The sequence below is a fragment of the Ochotona curzoniae genome, unplaced genomic scaffold (assembly GCF_017591425.1).
Source record: "Ochotona curzoniae isolate NIBS_2020 unplaced genomic scaffold, NIBS_Ocur_1.0 contig_1014, whole genome shotgun sequence".
Classification (NCBI taxonomy): Eukaryota; Metazoa; Chordata; class Mammalia; order Lagomorpha; family Ochotonidae; genus Ochotona; species Ochotona curzoniae.
In genome coordinates, this window is record NW_024464920.1 from 43,724,707 (window position 1) to 43,748,141 (window position 23,435).

At 48.6% G+C, this 23,435-nt stretch overlaps 1 protein-coding gene across 3 annotated transcripts in view; it reads right to left on the minus strand.

The window, feature by feature from the left end:
• Nucleotides 1-835: 835 nt before the first annotated feature.
• Nucleotides 836-23,435, minus strand: part of LARGE1 (LARGE xylosyl- and glucuronyltransferase 1) — a 318,549-nt gene continuing 295,949 nt past the window's right edge. For 2 of the 3 annotated variants that reach the window (XM_040985179.1, XM_040985177.1), the window contains 3 exons: nt 9,815-9,961; nt 3,062-3,257; nt 836-1,460 (listed from right to left, as the gene is read on the minus strand). In XM_040985179.1, coding sequence (XP_040841113.1) covers nt 1,263-1,460; nt 3,062-3,257; nt 9,815-9,961 — 541 coding nt within the window. In that variant the 3' untranslated portion in view covers nt 836-1,262. The remainder of the gene's footprint in view (nt 1,461-3,061; nt 3,258-9,814; nt 9,962-23,435) is intronic. The other variant, XM_040985178.1, reaches the window with a different exon arrangement.

Sequence of the window (23,435 nt, forward strand, 5' to 3'; positions counted from 1 at the left end):
CAACTGAATACAAACAGCCCAGCAGAAGGTAGGGCGATAACCCCTGTTCTCATCAATGTAAACACAACATTAATATTGAAGATTCAAGAAAAGTGGGCACAAAGTCCAGTGTCTCCTCACTCTGGGACGGTGAAGGTGCTTGTCTCCCCCTGGCCAGCTCCCAGGGGGAGGTTGAGGTTGTCACCTGCTCCCATCCACAGGGGAGCGGGCAAGAACGCAGGGGAGTCGGCCACGTTCTTTCCGTACATCTCCGCATGGACACGTCCATCTCAGGAGTAGACTCCTGGGAACTCAAGTTCTTCTAAAGGCCCGAGAGGTTTGTAGCTTCTGGGTGCACCAGAATCATTCTGTCAAAGCCCTTTGCCCATGAATCCATTTCTGCCAATAGAAAAACGTGACGGGTGTACTAGAGTTAGCCCTCCTGGGTCTGCAGTCCCTGGATTCTGCAGAGCAGGGAGATCCCAGTCATGGTAGCCTTGGTGACAATCCTGGAGGGAGCCACGTGGGTGGGAAGCAGCTGCAGGCTCTGGTTCTCCTTGTGGGGCTGCTGTTCAGGGCACGTGGGATGACACGGTGGATTATCTTCCTTTAGAGCCTTCATGGATCAGATTTTCTGTTTTGGATTTCCCGAACCCAAACCAACCAAAGAAAATCCCTCCAGAAAAACAAATCAAAACAAGAGTGACTTAGAGGATAAAAAAAAAAAAAAAAAAAAAAAAACACACCCCACCTCCAGCTCCCTCCAGAGGCAACGTCTTGTTGGTTCACACCACTGGTTTGCCCTCCCCTGCATACTGAGCTATGCTGCAGGGCACAGAAGAGAGCTTCCACAGAATGGAGAGACCATTTTGCTTTTATTTCCTGGGATGACTACTGCCCCAGCAAACTCCCCTTTCTCCCCAACTATGTTGGGACCCTTAATGATTAAAACATAGCGAGAACATTCTTAAAGCTCTGCTTCGGTTTGTGATTTTGTGGCAAGACAATGATCCCTACTTCCTCTCATCCCCAGGTCCCATTCTTGAAGAGATACAGGTCGGTGGTTCATTTTTCTCCACTCTGGAACTGCTGGGTCCTGAGGCAGAAACAGATGGACTGGATCCTTGTCCAAGACCTCAGATGTAAGGGCGGTTTTGTTGGGCCTTAGAGACAAAGCAAAACAACCCCTCCAAAAAACCACTGCTCAGTTTTGCATCTGGGCCCCAGTCGGCGAGCAGCTCTCTCCCTGCAGTGTGTGTCTCTCCCGTGGGCACATCCTGGTGCTAGCTGTTGTTCTCGGCCGTGAGATATTTCAGGGCAGCAAAGCCGTAGCGGCGGGACATGTCCTGCTGGAACTCCTCCTTCAGGGTTTTGAGACAGATGCGATATTGCTTGTTGGAACGGAACTTGGTGATGTCGAAGCTGGGTGCGTGAGGCATGTGGATCATGTAGGCATTGGGCAGCACAATGAATTCGTATTCCTGGAAGAAGACAGGGGACAGAGTCAAATCTCATGAGAGCCCTTGGTATGCAGGGTGAAGGCATATGTGACAGACTGGGCGAATGAATTGGAGAATGCTACCAGCAAGAAGAGCAGCACACAGATGGCCTGCTAGCTTTAGACTGGGACACTCCAGGGCTGTCTTTGTGACCCTGGATAACCAGGCTCGGCTTTTCTATGCCTTCATTTTCTCATGTAGAAAGGGATAGTAATGGCAGTAATGATATCCACCTTGAGGGCTGACCATGAGGTTGGAGCAAGGCCTGGACAGTGCTGAACAGAGCTCCTGGCCTACAAGAGGCTATCGGTCACTGGGAGCTCACACCGACGCAGTTGGGGTGACACACACCACGGGATATTTTCTTGCCCAGTGAACTTGATGTCTGGGGACATAGTTTCACATAGGACTTGGGGTGGTTTGACAATGCAACAGGTGAGTACAAAAGAGAGGAGGATCACAGAATGAGACACAAGGTGAAAACACAAATGTGACACTGAGTTGGAGTTCATCCAGCGCAATGCTGTCTGCTGCTGGGCATCCTTACTCTAGGTCACATTATCAGGTGGGGAATGACTCGGCCTAGCAGAAAACTTCTAAAAAACCAGACCAAAGATGAAGGCATTAGAACACACAAAAGAGGTAACCCAAATTCAGGACATGTAACTCAGAGAACCCAGCACCCCTTTCATACAATAGATTTATTCGGGATTTGGACAGCTTGGATGATCTTGTTATCACTGAACATAAGAGAACAAACTCCAAGGGGAGGGAGGATGGTCAGGGGACAGCAGTTGTTACAGACCTAATACAGACAGAAGTAAGAATTAACAGCTGCCAGTAAGGAGTGAGAAAATCCATGTAAAGAAAATGAAAGAACTCCCAAGAACTTAGCCATTTGCAAGATCTTACGTAGAGGTGCAGGGCCCTCCCTGTCCCTGCCTTGGGAGTGGCTGTACTAGCTGTGCATTCCTTCCCTAAGTCACGGGCAAGGGTGAAACTACGCAGGGCAAATGCTATGGGCAAACAAAGGAAAACACACAACCTGTGTCCAAGATAAACAAAGCCCAGGTCTCCGTGCTGCAAATGTTAGCTTTCTTTAAACAAGTTCTACTTCTCAACACACAAACCTGACCCTCTTTTAAGCCGACACCGGTGAAACCCTGCCATCTGTAGGAAATCACCGGGCTCCCTCCACGTACTACTGAAAATACAGATGTGAAAGACCATGGTTTCCTCTGCTAAGATGGGCACAGTCCTACAACCTTGTGCCGTTATGACTTCTCTCAACATGCGGCCATGGCTGGGACGCTTCCTGATGACTCTCAGGAAGGTCAATGGTGGACATCCAGTCTCACGGTCGCTGCACGCACAGTGTTCCTGGGGAGAGTGCAGCACCTCAACTCATGCAAGGGGGCAGGAAAGGGCAATGCTTGGGACCACTGGCCCTAGATCATCCATCTAGCCACAGTCTCACATTAGAGCCCTCAAAATCTGTGGCTCCCTCTTAGGTCTCTTTGGCTCTAAGACTTGGTCCCCCTTCTTCCTGCCCCAGCACCACGTGGGCATTCTGCTGTGCTCACCTGTGCATCCAGTTCCATGATATGAGCCACTTTGTTCCAGCCGAAGCCCACAAACCTCCGGTCATACTCAGGGCAGTCACGTCGCACGACAACATACGGCTCAAAGTCAGCTTCCCACTCAACCCGGTAAGGCGTAGTGGCAGTCCGCCACTTGGCGAAGTTTGTAGGTGCGTGGCCTTTTGTCCAGACATGGTACCTAGGACACATGGATAAAAACCATTGGGTGGAGGGAAGGAAGCTGAGCCTTCCAAATACTGCCGATGTGGGGGATGAAGACACGTGTGTAGCTGGAGTCCTTGTGGCAGGTTGGCAAGTGTTCTCTTAAATGCTATGCTTGAATTCTAGCCTCCAGTATCTCTAAATGGGAATATGGTATTTGCAGATGTAATTAAGCTGAGATCACAGTCTATCAGGGACCATCTTAATCCAATAGCTATATATGAAGCAGGGTATTTGGATTTAGATACATCAGGACAGGTAGAGATGGAAATGACGGTGCAAATGTCAAACGTCGCTAACCAGAAAGCAGCAAGGAGGGATTCTTCCCCAGAACCTACAGAGGAAGCATGGATCAGCCGACACCCTGACTTTGGATTTTTGCCCTGCAGATCATTGCAGAATAAATTCCTGTGGTGTTAGGCTACCTAGTTTGCTGCATCTTGTTTAGGCAGCACTGGGAAGCTAGTGCAGTCTAATGTCTTCATCCTTTGATGACAAGCAGATTCTTAAAAGGAAAAGCAAGTGAACTCCCTGGGTGCCCTGTGGCTTATATGGAACCACCTGCAGGTTGACCTGCAGGCTCGTTCTTCTGGCCGGAGACCACTGAGGCAACGAGTTGTTTATAGTGACCCTTGTCCTGGCTTAATATTCTTCCCCTTGAGGCAGAGCCTGTAGGATATCACTGCTGGGATGATGTGACACAAGAATTGCTGTAGACAAAATTAAGATGGCTAATAAGATGATGTTGGATTAATTAAAAGGGAGATGAATTGTGTAAGCCTGACTTACACCTTCTGACCTCAATTAAAGAGAAAGCAAATAGCCACATCATGACCTAACCACAGGGGCTTTGGCCTAGGTGCTGGGAGGTGAGAGTGGTCTTTGCTCAAAAGTCAGAAGGCAATGGAGCTTGACCTATGGCACAGCAAGTTAAGCTGCCATCTCCCATGCATGATTTGTGTACTGGTTTGAGTCCTGGCTGCTCCACATCCAATCCAGTTTCCTGCTAAAGCATCTTGGAAAGCAGCCCAGGATAGGCAAAATCCATGGGCCCCCACCACCTGTGTGGAAGAATTGGATGGAATTCTTGGCTCCTGGCTTCTGCCTGGTCTAGCTCTGGATGTTGTGGACATCTGGGGAGTAAACTGGTGGATGGAAGACTTCTCTGTCCCTTCCCCTCTTGCTATAATGTTGCAAATAAATAAATGTTTAGGAAGGAAGGAAGGAAGGAAGGAAGGAAGGAAGGAAGGAAGGAAGGAAGGAAGGAAGGAAGGAAGGAAGAAAGGAAGGAAGAAAGGAAGGGGGAAAGACAAGTAGGAGACCGAGTCCTACAACTTTAAGGTGAGGAATTCTTGCAGATCAGGGAGTGGGGAGAGGACCACACATACTAAGATGTGTAGCATGGTTGTCAACTTGAATTCAGCTCATGAAGTCTCAAGCAGAGAAGCCAGCAGAGACCTCCAGGCCAGACATGATAGGATCAAAAACTTAGGTTGTTTTGAGTAGTTCTGTTTGTAGTCATTTGTTACACAATGATAAAAAATGAAAACAACTACGTACTTAGGGGGAAAAATTAATTATTAGCCCACTTAGTGTGTATTAGAAATAATTTAGGGGCTGACACTGTGGCATAGTGAGTAAAGCTGCCATCTGCAGCCATCGGCTTCCCATACAGGCACTGGTCTGAGTCCCAGCTGCTCCATTTCTGACCCAGTTCCCTGCTAATGACCTGGGGGAAGTAGTGGAGGGTGGCTCAGGTGTCTGGACCCCTGCTAATTGTGCAGGAAATCCAGAAGCAGCTCCTGGCTTCCAGCTTCTGCCTGCCAATGCTGCCATTTGGGGAGCAAACCAATAGGTGGAAGATCTCTTTCTCTGTAACTATGTTGTTCAAATAAATAAGTATTCAAACAAAGATTTATTTGTTTTTATTGGAAAGTCAGATACACAGACAGAAGGAGAGACAGAGACAAAGATCTTCCATCTGTTCATTCACTCCCAAAGCAGCTGCAATGGCCAGAGCTGCGCCGATTCAAAGACAGGAGCCAGAAGCTTCTTTCAAGTCTCCCACACGGGTGCAGGGTCCCACAGCTTTTGGGCCATTCTCGACTGCTTTCCCAGGCTACAAGTAGGAAACTGGATGGGGAATGGGACAGCTGGGATATGAACCAGTGTCCATATGGTATCCCAGCACATGCAAGGTAAGGACTTTAGCTGCTAGGCTGCCACACTGGGCCCAGTAAGTATTTTTTTTTTTTTTTTTAATAAAGAGACTACTCTAAATGCTGAACATTCTTATAACTTACCCAAAGTCAAGTTACAAACAATAAGTGATAAGCTTAGATTCAATCTGGCTGCTTAACTCCAAGGTCAGGACTCTCATTCACTTGCTGCATTATTTCTTTTTCTTTTTTTAAAAAAGTTATTTATTTGAAAGGCAGAGCTACAGAGAAGAGAGAGAGTCATCAACAAAGAGATCTTTCATGTGCTGGTTCACTCCCCAACTGGCTGCAAAGGCCAGGACTGGGCCAGGCACAGGCTGAGTGCCAGGAGCTTCTTCCTGGTCTCTCATCTGATGCAGGGACTTAAGCAATCTGTCACTGCCTTCCGAACACATAGATGCCAGCAACTGCAGGGAGGTGGGACAGCCTGGACTGAAATAGGCATCCATAGGGGATGCCAGCACAGCAAGCAGCAGTTTCATATGTTATACCACAGAAAAAAAAATATTTTTTAAAAGGTAGAGTGATTGAGAAAGAAAGAGAGGAAGGAAGGAAGAAAGGGAGGAAGGAAAGGAAGAAAGAAGGAAGGAAGGAAGGAAGGAAGGAAGGAAGGAAGGAAGGAAGGAAGGAAGGAAGGAAGGAAGGAGAGAAGGAAGGAACTGATTTTCCATCTGCTGGTTCATTCCCCAGATGGGCTGCAATGGCTGGAACTAGGCCAGCCATCAGGAGCCAGAAATCCCATCTGGAATGGCAGACACCCAAGTACTTGGGCCATCACCTTCAACTGCTTTGCTAGCAAACTGCATGGGAGGTGAAGCAGCCAGGACTCTACTCAGTGCTCTGATGTGGAATGCCAGTATTGGAGGTGGCTGCTTAACTCTTGGTACCACAACACCAACCCTGGGGTTCCTTCTCTTGTTGTACGTCATGGTCCTCAGCACACGTTAGCCTGCTGAATGAGTACTCCATGACTCCACTCTAAGTTGAACAAACATATGAATGAATGAGTACTCAAAAGATGTTATGTTATTGTTACTGTATTTTGAGACAGACGCTGACTAGAGGCATAGGAACATGGTTTTGCAAATTGGGGAAACAGTGAAAGCTAGGAGTCCAGTAAGGTCATAGGCAGGGTCCAAGAAAACAGAGTAGGGCTAGAAAGAAAAGCTTCATGACATGAAAGACAGAAAGCATGGGAGCCCAATAGCTTAGCTCCTGGGAGAAAGGAATTCAGAATCCTGAGTTCCCTCTTCTTCCTGCGGAAGTCTCTGTGATGCAGGCCAGTGAGCAGGGCTCGCTGGCAGGGACTGTCACAGCTTCCTTTCTTGGCCCTTTCACACCAAGGCTGGACTTTCCTGGACCACAGGGACGCATAGGGTGTAGCTGAGCCAGCAGTGGCCAAGACTTCCGTTATTTGTATTGTTGGTGAGATGGCCAAGCTAAAGAGAAAAAAATGCTATCAGTACAGCAACTCCCAACCAAACTGAAGTCACAAAAATGGAAGAAAAATGAAAAGGACAAGTAGTGTCACTTCAGCAGGACGTGGAAAAGAGGAATGTCGTGAGAGATGTCAATCACAGTTGATTTTTTCCATTTGTGAACTTGCTGAACAGGCACTTCTGACACCTGACATCTCTGACAGAACTGGCACAGCACAGGCCAGGCCTGTGAACTTGCAATATGTGCAATGCTCCAAGGACAGCATAGGACAGGGTTTTTCCTGCCTCCTTTCTCTGCCATTTAGGAGCAGAGAACTTGGCACAACAACAGCAAGCTTTAATCTTTGGTTGCCTTTTGTGTCAGTTGGCAAAAAGTAACCCCTTTCTCATGCATTACTGTGGGGCTTAAAGGAGAAAAAGGAAAGAGCTTGGCATGGTGCTGGTCTGCAGGAGATTCACTAAATGCGAAGTCCCTGTTAGGCAGCTTAACACCATGGTGAATGGCAATGATTTTTGAGGCAGCATGCTTGGGTTTGAATTCTGTCAATCAACAGGACAGACAAGCTCACTACCCTGTACCTTTGCTTTTTTCTCTTAGAGAAACTATACTAATATCTACATCATGAATGCATAAGTAACTGAATTACGGTACTCAGGGCTACCCTTGAAAAATGAAAACATTCTTATTAGGTCTCGTTGCCTTCCTCGACATGTCAATTCACGGTTGTCTTGCTCTTGTGATGTTAATGCACTGATACTTTGATAGCCATCTTCATTGATCTTTTATCTCTAGAATCCGAGACTCGAGCCTGTTATGATAGGGTTTAGAGTGGGGAAGAGAAGACAGGGCATGGATAGCTGGACCGATTCTGTTCATCTGGCTGGGGAGGCAGCTTCCATCAGGACCTGGAACCCTGACAACAGACCAAATGGCTGCCACAATGAGGTTACAGTGAGCCTGTCATTATAGCAAGCCATTCTGAGAGTAGCCCGAGGAACTTATTGCTACTCCAGGAGACGCTGGACTTTTCAACTCAAGGCTGTTTCCAAGAATAAGACAGACAAGTTGATGAGAAAAGTCCTGAGCACACCTTCCACGATGCTCCTGAGAAGAAACTGGGGCGCTTTCTTCATGGTAGCATCCGCAAGCTTGCATTGGCCTCAGAGCCAGCTGGGGGATTTGCTCCAGCTCCAGCTCCCCTCCAGGGGTGGGGATGCAGCATTTCTCACATGTTCCAGGGTGGGGTTGAAAGGCTGTTGGTCCAGAGACCACTCTCTGAGAGGAGTGAAAGCTGCAGGGGCTGTCACTGTAGGCCCAGCAGGAGGTACATTTCAGGCTGAAGTGTTCCTGATTTGGGGAGCAGGTGACAAAAAGCAATTTCTTGGTGAGAAGGTCTGTAATTTAACACTGGGCATTGTGGCCTGTGAGCCACTGGCCATAGCAGCAATCTCGGACACAGCAGGCCAGACCCCAGCTCTACATGCCCAATGTTATGGTCTCAAAATGAGTTCTCAGATCACCTGGGGATGGAGACAGAAGGAAGCACATATTGAAAATGTGCCACATGGTTGGCCATGGGCTTTGGCACCTGTGTGGGGACTAAGGTTTTGGTTTCAAAGTCTCTGTTTCCAGGAGTCAGTTTTTATTCCTGCATTTTCATACGCTGGCATGGAAATTCAGGACTTGTCCCTAGTCCAGTGCTATTTTGGCTAAAAAAGAGAGACTCCATGGTTCCTTAGGCCAGGGCTGAATCTAGGCTCTGTTATGTACTGGTTGGGTCCTGAGTCAAAAACACATCCTCCTCTTCACCCCCCACCTTGAGCATCAGTTTCTTTATCTGTTCAACAGATGAGGCTCAAACATGTGACCACAGTGCCTGGCACATGGAAGGCCCTTGGAAGGTGTGGACTGTGGGGTATCAAGTCTTCCAGTTCACTTTCCAGAATTCTGATGCAAGGACAAGCTTGAGCCCTGTGTCTATCAAGAGCTCTCTGTGCACCAGTTCCTTTATCCACCCAAAATGGGAGACACGAGGAGCACTGAGCTATTAAACGATCAATTTACATCACCGAGTCATTTTCTCTAGGGTTTCGGGAAACCCTCCAGGAATTCTATGGTGGTAAACCTGAGTTGTCAAGACGATGATCTTGACAATAAAACTCAGACTACCTAGGAACATAAGCCATGTTGGCTATTTCCCCTCTCTTGCTTGAAACCAGAAGTAGGCAGGAGCAGAGCAAACAAACTCTTGAACTGCTTTGCTGGGAGAACCAGCAGGAACCCTGCTGTATTTGGAGTGCTCTAGGTAACACTGCAATCCATCCCCAGGACATGGAGCCCAGTTGTACCTCTGCACTTTTGTAGGTTCCTGTGGGATGTTGGGGACTAGGAAAAGAGGAAAAGGAGGGTTTTGTCTGCATTTCTCACCCAAGCTGTACACATGGACAGGCTGGCTGCTTCACCTGCTGGGAACAACTACAGCATCTGCTTGATGAATTCAGTAGTTGAGGTGACAACCCAGGTGACAGAGGCCCAGGGAACTGGCAGAGGCCACCCCCCAAAAGCATTTACAGAAGGAAACTTACTTGTCAAATGAGTGAGTAGAAAAGCACAGAACAGAGAATTCAGAGCCCAAAAGCAGTAAGTGCAACCATCTCTCCTCCCATTTGGACCCAATGAGGGTGTCATCCATGGGTAAAACCAAGTATTGGACTTGGGGCGGACAGGACAGAGAGGATTCAAGGATATCATGCAAGGTGAATGATGACTTTAATGGCCTGATGCCAGCTGCCAGCTCCTGGTACAATAGCTCTGGCTTTTTCCCAGGAGAGAAAAGAGCCTGGGGTCCCCAGAGGACAGCATGAGGGGCACTCACCTGAACGTGAAGAGGGTCCCCATGTCCAACATCGACAGCAGCTCTGCTTTCGACTTGGGGAAGGACAGCCGGTAGCGCAGCGTCTCAAATGCAGGAACAATCATTGCTTTCTTGGTGTTGGCAAGGTCAAGCTGGAGGACAGACTTCCTGAAAAAGGGGGGTGGCCAGAAAAACAGGGTCCCTGTGATGCCTAGCTGAGAGCTAAACCCATAAGGGTGGGATTTTGGCTGCCTCTGGTGGGCATGTGAGAGAGCCTCAGCCAACCAGCTCAGTTCTGGAGGGCAAGACCGGGACAGGTGCAGCTATTTGCCAGACCATCCAGGGAGCCCAGTGGAGAGCCAGCACCTGCTGTCTGTTAGCCAGAGAGCTAACAGGTTAGACCAGAGGAGCCAGGAGCTGATTCAGGTGCAGGAAGATCACAAAGAACTTCCAACGTTGCTCCTCCCATTGTACCATCAGCCATACAGGAGCAAGACAGAAGCAGACGACAGGATTGCCAGTCTGGGCACTTCCAGGTGTCATTTCTGTGACTTCTCCACTCCTGACCCCTCTGGAACCCAGACCACCCAAGGAGGCAGCCCCTGACTGTATGAGACACAGAGCTCTGCTGGTGGAATGTTTTCCATCATCTCACTGCCACTTGGAGACCCAGTTCCCACCATTCCCCTGTTTGATGGCCATCAGGCGGAAAGAGAGGCTCGGGGAGGGCCACGTCGCTGAGGCTTTTAATGAACGTGGACTGCATTTTCATTCTGGCAATGCCACATTATGAGCCTTGCCACCCTAGCCAAGTCATTTAGTTTCTCACTGCTGTGTGCTTCTCCCCCTAAAATGGTGGCAATAACAGTCACCTCCTGGAGCTGCTGTGAGGGATGAATATTGCAATGCCACACTGCTTGGCACACCTGGCATGTGGCAGGCATGCAGCGACAAATGGTTGCTATCATACTGCAGTGCTAGCACGACTCCCCGGCTGGATTCTTACCATCTTTTTTGGCTACAACCTTGGTACTTTATTCTGGCTTTCTGCTGAGAACGTCTTGATGCCATCATGAGCTGTCTGTTTCTACCTCCCAAATATAGAAAGCAGCCTGGCTTGGGGTAACGGCATGTGCTGGAAGGCATTTCATTAAAAAAAAAAATAAGAGCTACAACCTCCTATAGGCATACAACTGCCTGTAGTTGTACCAATAAGACCACTTCACTCCACAAAATCTTGAGCTTGTGAATAAGCAAGGACTAAGGCTGTTCTGCAAAGTTACACAAAGAAGAAAATGTGTTGGCACAGGCCAGGATGGTGGTAGTGGGGGTAGCAACAGAGTGCCCAAGAACTACATGGGCAGGGCTTGGCATGGAGGGTGAGGGGACTCTGGGGCAGGTCAGGGTAAGGATAAAAACAAATCCTGGGTTGAAGGTTCCACCAAGGTCGCAGGGAAGAGAAGGTAGCTGGGAGATGGAGTGGAAGTTCATTTGGGAGCCTCTGTATATCATTTGTAATCCTCTCTTTGTTACTAGATGTAGTGAGCTATCTACTGGATGATACACAGCCCCGTGTCACCATCCCACAGCAGGTTTGTAAAGGGTGGCAGCAACAGAATATGGGACAGCGATCCTTAGCCAGCCAGAGGGCCAGTGGTGTGAGTCAGCTTGTCCTGACCTCTTTGTCTGGTAGAGCAGCAGCAGTTTCCAGACCTCTAACATTCCTTCCTCCACGCCAGGCACCTCCGTCCAGCCACTACTTTCTCTATCATCAGCATTGCTTCTTATTTTTTATTGTCTTCCGGAATACAGTCTCGTATGTATAGGGATTCACCTCTCTCCCTCTCCTCTCTTGTTCCCCTTCCACCATTCCCTCCTTTGCCCCTAAATGATCACAATAGTATATAGTCCCCTAGTACAAGTTTACCTTTTGTATCATGACATGATAAGTACAGATAAGGGTTAAAAAAAACCCCTAGCATTATAATGTAGAAGTGTGTTTAGCAATTTCATTGGGAGTGCACCAATCAGAAGTAATCCCCCCTCCCCCGATGGTCATGATACACAGGAGCGGGTCCCCTAGCTCAGGCTGTCCCACCTAAACCCATAGCCAGGACGGTCATGCAGGAGGAGACACCTGACTCAAGTTGAGCTAAGCAGTTTCTAGCCTTTTGATTCTGTAAGATACACTAGTCATTTTTTTTTGGGGGGGGGTAGTAATTTCCTGTGATTTTTTGTTGTTTGCAGTAACTCAACTAACACTGGTTTCTGTTGCTTGCAACCCAACAGTCCTACCCTATACACTGCCAGACCTAATGTGAAGACACAGCCCCTGGGAGCAGCATGCCTTACAAATGCAATGCTGGCAAGCCATGGAGCCTTCTGCATGGACAGCAATGGGTTCTGGGGTGCTCCTCTCCAACTTCCCCCTTTAACCTCCCTGAAGCCCTAACTGCCACCAAGACAGATCTATCCCCACACAGGCCCATAGCAGACTCCATTTAAGTAAATTTCATTATCGATGTTGCGAAAGGACCTCATTATGACGTCATCTCAGCAATGGAGTTCTCAGCTTATGGCTTGCTGACCCGGGGGTGTGGTGGAGGCAAGAATGTGCTGCCATTACTTTGCTGGAAAGCAGCTCCTAGGCAATGGAGTGCTTCTGCTGCAGACTCCCCTGGGGCAGTGAACAGTAGGGCAAGACAGGAGGCTGGGCCGAGAGCAAAGTGACCTGAATTCTGGGTCTAGCCCAACCAGCTAAGTGCTTCTGGGTCACCTCATTCATCTCTCTTCCATTGCTACACAAACATGGTTACAACGGAAGTTTTTCGAAGGCAGTTGCTGGGGTGGTAATGAGACAAGCACAGTCTTGCTCTCTGACAAACCAAAGTAGGAGAGCAAGTGTTCGGCACGAAGCCTGGTGTGTGCTAAGCCTGGAGTCCACAATGATTGGCACCTGTGTCTGTTAATCTGATGTGCCCGCCAAGCTGGGCAACAGTGCCCAGTTGTTTGGTTAAACACCAGTCTGGATGTGCTGTGAAGGCATTTTTGTAGATGCAATGCACATCGGTGATTAGCTAACTTTAAGGAGATTGCCCTTGACTGTGTGGGTGGGTTCATCAGCTAGGTCAAGGCATCCCCTGTGAAAGAGGCATCTGCCTAGACTGGCACAAAAACCCTGCCTTGAGTTTCCAGCTGGCCGGTCTGCCGTGTGGACTTTTGACACAGTCCCCCTGTGACTGTGTGAGTCAGTTTCTCTCCATCTATCTCTATAAATACACTGGTATCTTTAAATATGCACATATCGAATATATATCCAAATGAAGGCACAGTTTGTAGGAGATGGGACTGAAGATGTTTCTTTTGGTGCAAACATGTTTTGAACCCCAGGCATGCCAAGGGGTATTCAAAAAACTCACAGAAAATGAAGTTCTAAGTTTCGGGCACCATTTAATTTTTCCAAGAGTTTTTCAAGTCCCTTCATATACCTTCCATTGGTTGAGTCTCTGGGGGGAGTGCTTACTGACACATTGCCCTTACTTCTTGATCAAGACCACTGCGGAAACATTCATGCTACCAGAATAGTCCATGCAAAGAAACTCTCAAGTGTCTATCTTACTAACCCTGGTCTCTGATGATACAACTGAGAGCCCTGCCAATCCCTCCCTCCTGTCCTCTGCTCTCAAGTGCCATGCAGAACCTCTCCTCGGCACAGGTCCCCATCTGCAGATGGAGTTCACGATGGTTCTGTGTCCTAGCTCCAGGCTCTAGAGTCTAAGAGAGTACTGGACTTGGAGTAAGTAACATATGTTCCCTTTTCCCTTCCAGGGTCCAGCTAACTAGTGGGCCCACGGCCACAGCCTGAGCAAGCATGCAGGATTTGGGGAAAGACAGTCACCTAGCGCTCACAACTAAGACAGCGTTTTGGCCTGATTCTCTGTGGGAACATGGTGTTATCAAACATGTCTCCGGCCAGTCCTCCTGGCTGGTGTTCCTGACAGAGTCAACTCGGTTTCTTCAGGCTGGCGGGGCTGACCAGAGGGGGACCATGAGCCGGGCAGAGTTTATCTTCCAAGCCCCTAGTCTTCTATGTGTCTTCTCTCTCTGCCTCTCCTCTCGATCCACTCAAGAATGCAGACTTTGGAGACCTTTCAGTCCCCAACTGGTCCAACTGGAGAGCAAGGGAGGGCATCTAAAAGGGTGGTGAGGCGGGGGTGGGCAGCGGCTATAAGCTCTCCTGGGACTGACATCAGGATTGGGTAGCTAACACCCACTGTGAGCCAGAACGGCTTCTGGGAGCTTTTTCTGTCCCTCTCATGCATGTTCACAAACACACACTGCCTCTCTCTATGCAAGTTTTTTTTCACCCTGGAGACGAGGTTTTCCAGGGAAATGGCCCAGGTTCTGGTACGGACAGACAGATGATATTCAAAGCCACAGACTGAAAGTCATCACCAAGGGAACAAGGGAAGAGTGAGAAGAGAAGCAACCAGCAGGGAAAACTGGAAGGGACCGATGAGGGTGAGTAATCACCAGGAGACCACGATGTGCCGTGAGTGCCTACCTGGGGGGTCTGCCTGTGCAGATTCAGATCAGCCAACTGCAGTGTTAAAATATTCAGGAAAAAAAACATCTGCATCTCTGCTGAGCATATACAGAGTGTTTTTTTCCTCATCGCTATTCCCTAAATAATACAGTATAAAGACATGTACATAGAATTTCTAGCATATTCATTATTACAAGTAATCTAAGTGATGATTTAAAGTATAGAGAAGTGAGTTATATGAAAATGTTGTGCCATTTAAAATGAGAGAACTGAGCATCTGTAGATGTTTTGTATCTGCAGGAGGTCCTGAAACCAATCTCCAAGTATACCGAGGGATGACTGCGTTTCCATATTTGGAAGACTGAAAAAATGGAGGGCATCAAAGAGGAGACAGTGATGGTTAAGATGGGAACTGAGGGTTGACCACTGGACTTGGCACCGTGTAGGTCACTGGTGGCTTCTTCACTGATGGCTACCTGCAGCAGTGTCTCAAGCATCAGCCAAGCCCAAGCAGTGTACAGGTGAGAGGCCACTGGCCATAGCACTGGCATTGCGGTGGTATGGCAGAAATAGACCAGGTCTAATAAAGGCCAGGCTGTATCACCACTTAGGAACAGCATCTGTGTCGCCATGCTGGCTTCTCATGCCCCATCCTAAATGCACACTGGTGGTTGGACGTGGGCCTGGCCATAGTGGTGACAGAAGCAAGGGGGTCTGAAGTGGCCAGCATAAGTGGCCCACAAATGAAGACCTCATCTCTGGTTTAAAAAAAAAAAACACATATAATCTTGTTGAAACCAGGACCTTTGCAGTCAAAACATTTCGTTTCACCTTAAGTGACTGCAGGTTGGAAAAAGAGGACATAAGGAAAATGGCAGGGCCAATAACCTCACCCCTGCACAGTGAGAGAAAGCCAATGGATGCAATTAGGCCCCTACTGGAATCCCCAGGATGGTCACTCCTTGCTTCAAAGTGGCATTCAAATCAGTTAGCTCTTCCATCAAAGAACTAAGTACCGAATTCCCGTCTTTCTACTTTTTTTTGTATTCCACTCTACTGAGCATTCCCAAAACAAATTCTTCTTCTTTCAGAGAGGTGAGCTTGGGTATTGCAAATTCAATTTGATGTTATCTTTAGGAAAACAAAATTAGAAAATCAATCTGTGTCTTAAGTAAACAACGATGAGAAAGCACAGTTGAATTTAAACTGGAACAAGTTGTTTGGGAATTACCTCCTATTCGGGGTCTGTTTAAAGTGGGGTGGGGGTGGAAGGTGGAATTCAGATAGCTGTAGGAACCAGTACTGAGATACTGTGGTGGGCTTGTGGGCACAGCACAGGAGGAAGGATGGATGGAGGTGTGTGCCAGGCTTCGGAGCTGGGATCAGCTGGGGAGCCCACGCCCTGAGGAATGGGGCAGCTGCTCCTCAACTCCAGCCGAGTGGCTGCCATATGGGCTCGCGGCCATAAATTCTCAGACTTCAAGAGGAGCCAAGTGAGATGATTTTCAGCACATCTGAGAGATCTTCTCCCATGGGAGAGTTGGATGGTGAGAAAAGAGCACAATTCTTGAAGTCAGGCGATTCTATCTTAACTCCACCGCCTTACTAATTGTATAATCGTGGGCATTGTTTTTCCCTAACTCTGGGCTCTTGTTTCCTTCTCTTGATAATAATAGTCTATGGACTTGGTTATGACGACAACTAGGTGAGACTGTATACTTGTTACTTAACAAGTATAATGGAGCCAGACACACAGATACCAGGCATGCAGCTGAATGAACAGACAGGATCTTTGTGCGGAGCTCCGAGCAGAGGCAGAAGGACAGAAGGACAGAAGGGGTGGAGCCCAAAGGTGCCGGTTCCCAGTGGGGTCCATCACTGAGCTATGTCCTGAAGTTAGTCAGAAAAGGGGACTCTGGATAGCTGCATTGTTTTGGAAACAAGGATGCACGAGGTGTCCCTTGCTTAGCCATGGTTTTACTTCCCACAATTTCAGTTACCTGCGGTCCTTGTGGTCATGTGAAATGAAAGGTTCCAGAAATGAACACTGCATTATGTTCTAAGTAACATACTAAAAATCTTGTGCCATCATGCTCTTTCCCAACTGGAAAGCAAATAACTCCTGGATTCAGTGTATCTAAGTCGTGCAGATTACCCATCCATTAGTTCCTTAGTAGCTACCGTGATGATCAGATGGACTGTCCAGGTAGCCAAGTGCTTGTGTTCAAGTAACCTTTATTTTACCTAATAATGGCTCCAAAGCAAAAAGTTACTGAAGCTGGTAATTCAGACATGTAAATGGAAGTCATAAAAATTAGAATAAAACACTTTAATTGCAAAGGTAGGGGCCTGACATGGTGGCATAGCAGACTAGTTCTGTGCCTTTGGCACTGGCATCCCACATGGGTACTGGTGTGAGTCCTGACTGCTCCACTTCCGATCCAGCTCTTTGATAAAGTCATGGGAAAGCAGAGGAGGATGCTCTAAGGCCTTGTACCTGTGTGGGAGATACGGAAGAAACTCTGGTTCCCAGCTTCAGACCAGCCCAGCTCTGGCCATTGCTGCCATTTGGGGAGTGAACCAGCAGATGGAAGACTTCTCTCGTCTTTCTGTCTATCTCTCTTTTAAGTAAAATAAATATCTTTAAAACATAGTAAGTGAAAAGGTGATAATTCTCAGTATAACAGGCAACAAAAAAATATTATATGACGTTGCCAAGATCTACGGGTGAGGACAAATTTTCTACTCATGAAATTGTGAAGGAAGATGAAACATTCAGATAGCTTTCCTATTATATCCCAACTGAAAAATTCATGGTCACTGAATGTAAGTGCATGGCCAGGATGGGAAAGCATCCCATTACAGGACTAGTGTATAGCATCTGGCAGAATTGAATTTGTTCGAGTATCGCTGGTCTACAGGTTTTGTTGGTAGTAAGTACTTGGGTCTATTCAGTATCCAGTAGTGTTTGATACAGAAGCATCTTGGATGCATGATTTCCCAGAGCACTGCAACCTATGCCACAGGCACTAGGATTCTGTCTACCGCTGAAGACATTAAGGCTCTGAGAGGTGAGTCAGGTGTGTGGCTAAGTCATCAGCATTATCAGATAATGACTGCTGCATTAAGTCTGTGCCAGCTTAGACTTCATCAGGAAAGGTCAATCATTACAGGACTTCTTTGGGCCACATCTGTTAACGTGGTGGCTGTGTCTTACCTTTGTGACCTTCGAAAAGGAGCGCTGAACTTCTTGGGGGAGTTCATGATGGATCAAGGGAGCTGGTGGGAGAGTGGCCAGGACCAGATGGGGAGAAAAGACAGGAGGCCCCCGAAAGATGCAATCTCAATCACATGGCTGATCCCAACTGAAGCTCGGTTGGGACACTGATGTCTGCTCAGCGAGCCTCCCAAGCCGCTACTTCCTTTCCTCACTGCCCGTGAGCTTCTGCAAAGACCACAATCTGCACTTGGCCAAGATCTGCCTGGTTCCCCTCTCACTGTCCAATGAAAATCATTTCCCATTCTCACTTTCCCCGATCGCTATATGCATTTGGCTCTAAACACCATGCCCTCTGCCCTTGGCTGACGTACACCAGCCAGGAGCCCCACACTGCTTCCTTCTTGTCATTTGCTCCAACTAGCGTGACTGCTTCAAACAGCAAGCAACCGTGTTGAGCTAGTCTCCATTTGGGTGCTCTTGTACCTGCTTTGGATAGAGGTGAAGGATGTTCTCTCCCTACTCATTGAAGTGTTGGAGATGGTTTCCTGTTGCAATGGTTGAAAATTACTCCTATAGCAGAATTGGCCAACTCGATTTCTCTGTGATGTTTCAATCAAGAGCCAAGGTTGTGCTGACAAGTGACAAAAGTGTCAGGAACCACAGGGCAGCAGGTGCTGGGCTCCCATCTGAACGTCATGAGAGAACCAGGCTTGTTGGCGCTGAGAACTCTAGGTTTCCCCAGCGAGCTCTGTGGCATCACATGTCAGCAAGTCCATGGTGTAAGCAAACCCAAGCTGTAAGGAATCCAAGTGGCTTGTGTGCAAGTTCCCCTGGGACACCTATGACATTGATTAAAGACAGAGGGTAGGAGGGAAAGAAACTTGTGCTGGAGTGTGGCTCTGGTTTCAGAAATCCCAAGACAGCACGCCCTTCTCTCAAGGCCCCTGCAGGGCCAGTGAGGGGAGCTGGCCTCCTTGCACCTGTCACACCACCTCTGCTGGCCGAGTCTCCCTTTGTGTCCTTTTGACAGTTGGTATGCATCCTCTCAGGACTGGCTCATCCCAGACTGTGCCGCTCCCTGGAGATGACTGTAGCTCAATGTGCCTACTGTGCCCGCCAGCCCTGCCAGGCTTGCCGTTAGGGCCAACCTTCTCCATGATTATGAGTCTAGCTCCCCCACCATGCCAGCCATACAGGAGGCACTCAACATGCAATTTTCCATCTTCATAGAAAATGCACACTGCGAAAAAATTAGGCATGGATTTCAACATATCCTTTTCTGTCAATTTTTTTTTCCTGAACTTTTTGTAATCCCCTCACCCAAAGGCTGAAGAACTCAATTTCTAATAGACACCTTTGGGGAAGGAGAGGCCCTTGAAAAGAACACTTGGGAACCAAGAACGACCGGGGCTGGAATTACAGTTCTGCCCCTCGAATGCCTACGACCTTTGGGTAAATAGGCCTTGGGTGCTTTCATCTTCTCATTTGTGTAATGGGAAACCAAAGTGGTCTTTTTGACTAGGCTTTCCAAAAAGGACCACACTCGCTACGCACTGAGCTCAGCACAGTGCCTACTGCACCTGCTTCTCCCTTCCCGAGGGACGGCTGTGCGTACATCTCCTCTGGTGAACCTCGCAGGCCACAGGCATGAACACTTCTTCCACAGTGCTACGTGGAAGCACCATTTCCAACCAGGGTGAGAGGAAATGAGCCGAGGAGCTTCTCTGAGGATTGCTCAGCCAGCCTCTGGGTGAGACGCCAGGGGCAGCAGAGGGGCCGAGGAGCGGAGCTGAGCCGTGTTTAGAGCTGCGCTCATCATGTGGGAAGCAGACCTCCGCCCCAATCTCATCTGTTCTTCATATCCCTCAGCACAGAAGCCAGGTCATCGGGCCTGCTTGGAGGCTGTTACAGTTGCCTAGGAAATGAGATCCTGGCTTCCAGGGGATGTGTGGGGACAACAGCAAGGACTTGCAAATGAGGGCAATAAGGCTGCCAACAGAGCAAGGGACCCTGAGACAGACACATAATGGGTGAGGTCAGACACATCCACAGTCTTAAGAGAGTCAGAGGGATGCCTTAATAGATGACATTATCATACCCAGAAGGAAAACTTGTCAATCAGAAAGGGGTATAGGAGACAGAGACACTAAGAATGAGGTTTCAGAGACAAATTTTAAAAGAAATAATAATTCTATAAAAGGTAGTTATTGACAAGTGGATCACATACTCAGGTGTGTTCCAGGGACTCTTCGTCATCTCCTGGAAGTCTCAGTGTGCCTGGCTAATGGTCCCCACGCTGATGGCTACTGCTCACAACAACGGCCAGGCAGAGTTGGTGCCGCGCTCCTTGCTATCTGGAGACTATGAGGGTGGGGCACTCGGGGGGAAGCTTTGTGGGAACCTGTATGGATCTGGACCCCATCTGGGCACCCATCAGCTTGTACACATGAATAAACAAGTGGCACAACTTGGGCAGAGGTTAAATCTGTTCCCTGGTGCATTGGATGTGCTTGGTAAATACAAGCCATGAGGATGCTCCTCTCTGCAATGGAGAGGGGACCAGGCCCACCGCACACATGCGGCCGTCCAGTGCGGCATGTCAGGTGCTGGTCTGCAGGCAGATGCATGAGCAGGTGGAACAAAGGACAATTACGGTTAACCCCAGGGAAGCCGCTTTCTGAGACACGCCATGCAGCCTAGGTAACCTCATTTGTAGAATGAATTGTGGTGAAATTCAACGGTAAAACACGTGTTAAAGTACTTATGACTATGCAAAGTGCTCAACAAATGTAAACACTAGTGGAATCAGTGCCATGAATGAATGCAAGGAAATGTCACCTGATTCTGCCTTCTGGCAGGCAGCCAGTCAGCCCTGCTGGTTGCTGCCCTGACCTGGCCTTGTTCACATACCTGCTCTTATTCACCAAGTATTTACAGAGCAGCCATATGTGCCAGGACTGGGAGGTGGCTGGCTATCTGCTTGGAAGGAATGGGTCCAAGCTGCCGTCTTAGCACTGTGCACCACACAAAGGACACAGTGTCCATCCAGTGTGGCATGTCAGGTGTTGGTGTGCAGGCAAATGCATGAAGCAGACCAGAGACCAGCCCGGAACCAAGGGGAGCAACACTGCCAAGACATCCCACCACCCAGGCCTCTGTCATTTTGGAACACAGCCTCTCTGACTTGTCCCGCAGCCCTGCAATGCACCACAAGGCAGCATACTTTCACACCCATTCATCTCCAAGCAGCTCCTTTCAAGATCTGCACTGTCTCCCCACGCTGGGCCATATGTGTGTCGGTCTGAGCTTGACCACTTCCACCCTCAACATTTTATCTACGACGACAATGATATCACAACAACAGTAGCAGCAGCACCTACATTGGGAAGTACAAGTCTCGCGAGGCCGGGAACTTGCCTATTCTACTCCTGGTTACAGCCCCAGAGCCTGCAATGGGACTTACAACGGACAATTCTGGTATTTCCAGATGCTTTCCGAACACTATTTAACCTCGCTCATGGCCTTAGGACAGAAGAAACAGTGTGATTCCAATTTTACAGAAAATGAAGGTGGGTAAGGTCACCTTTCCCACAGCCAAGCACACACTAAGGATGAGAGATGTTGCCCCAGTCGAGCCACTGGGAGCGGAAAGCACCTGCAGGGAAAGGGCATCTAATACCCCATAACCACCTGGAAGTCCCAGATGAGCCACACCGCACACCGTAGGGGCTTGGCTGCCGCCCTTGACGATCCAGGGGCCGACGAACAGCATTGTGAGGAGCACCTGGCCAACCTCAGGAGAACACGAGCAAGCACAATCCAAAAGGATGCCCTCCGCTGAGTGTGTGTTGCTTTTGTATCATCACAGACGCGAACCCATTGCTGAAGCCCAGTCGCTTGGGGACCACATTATAAATGGTTTCTCATTCTGGTAACAGAAACCATTAGAATGGTTACCTACAGTTACACACGTGGCAGGGGCTCCTGGCAACAAAGGCTGAGCCCCCACGACAGCCTGCACGAGGCCACAAGGCACCCCTTCATTTGCTGAGGAAATGGAAGAGAGCCAGACAAAGCAAGCTGCCCCACCCCAAGTCACACACTTGGTAAGTGTCGCTGAGCCTGGACTCAAATCCATGACTTCTGCCAGGCCCTGCTGAGCTTCACTCAAGGATCCTGGAAGCCAGAGTGCAAGGTGTACTTCGTAAAGTCCAGTGGGACAGAGAGGTGAAGCGGCCAGACACAGACCTCGCGGGATTCAGCTCTGTCCATGCGAATCACGGACGGCCTGGTTTTCCGACTGATCTGTTTGTTTTTGTAGCAGTATTAGTTGGTTGCTAAGTAACTATTCAACTATCAGGCTGATTGGGGGGAGCAGGGAGGGACTAACCAGGACCCCAAAAAGGTAGATGTAAATGTTCGAGGGTGCCCAGGGGGCTGCCAATGAGCCTGCTCTTTGGGGTTAAGAGGGGCCTGGCACCTGCGAGGATCTGGCTTTCCCCCTGACAGCACTGTTCGTCTGTTCTGGGGTCCCAGGTGGCTGCCAGTGATAACATTTATCTTTTATAGGAATAAGAAAAGCAGAGGGGCTGCAGGGCTCTGACTCCTGGTAAGAGCTCACAGGAAGTCAGCCATCACCATTTTCTAAAGATTTTCTTTCCATAAATTTGAGAGGGGCAAGAGAGAGAGGGGGAGAGACAGAGAGAGAGAAACACATTCTTTAGTGCTTCACTACCCAAAATGCTTGGGACTGGGCCAGGCGGAAGCTAGGAGCCAGGAACTCAACTCAGCTCTCCCATGTGGGAGGCAAAAATCTAATCACCTGCGGCGGCCATCACCGTGATTAGAAACCTGGAGTTACAACCCAGAGCCAGGTATTATAACCAGGGACTCGCCTAGCAACCCATCTGCTAGGCCAAACGCCTGGCCCATTGTTAAGTTTCTTTGTGATAGTTTCATAGAACTTAGAAAAAGACTTTTGTCAGAGGATTTTTAAAGTGAAAGAATCCAGTCTTGAGCAAGTTTTGCTGGGCTTATTGGGCCCCGCAGCTACCACAGCAAAGGGCCCCCGCCAGTGGGAAGTTAGCACGGCTCTCTTCATCCAATGAGCACAATGCATGCTCATCCTGGGTTTCTGAGATAATCAAATGTCTAGCTGTCCTTTCAGAACTCTGGTGTCTGGGAATGACCAGGTCAGAGGTTATGTGCTGTGATCAGGGTTGGACTGGGAATGGTCACTGCAGGCTGGAAACATATTTGGCCTAGTTCAACAGCATTTATCAAAAGTGTCAGGACATTTTAATAGCTGAACAGCTGAACCACAGTCTTAGGACTGTTCATGAAAGACTATACTGCAAACATACAGCAGAAATTGGTGGTAGGGAGGGGAGAGACTTGGGGAGAGGGGGAAGAGAAATCCCAGAGCCCATGGCACTGTATCATCAAATCATAGACCAATGCTTAAAAATGACCTGTCAAAATTTAAAAATATATCATTTAAGATGAACATCAGATTCCCAGCTTCCCTTAAATACCAAGAGCTGGCAAGCTTGGTCCCTTGTCCCTAGAGCGATGACTTCACTAGTGGAGCAGCATCACGGGGTCCCACAGGGCCTCCCGTGGGTGAGGTCTTGATGGGCAGTTAACGGCGTCTGTGACCCATAAAACAGGAGCGACAAGATAAACAAGGCTCTCCCAGTGTCTTGTATTTCTATAATGTGATGCTCTTGGGGTGAGATAACAGTGTCATTCTTGGACAGCCAAGGCGATAGATCACAGCTGAGGATGGGGCCACTTTCTACTAAGCCCTCAGGTGCGTTTCAGGAAGACTCCCAAAGAAAGGGCAGGGATCCATCCTGAAGGCCCCTCACTCCCCC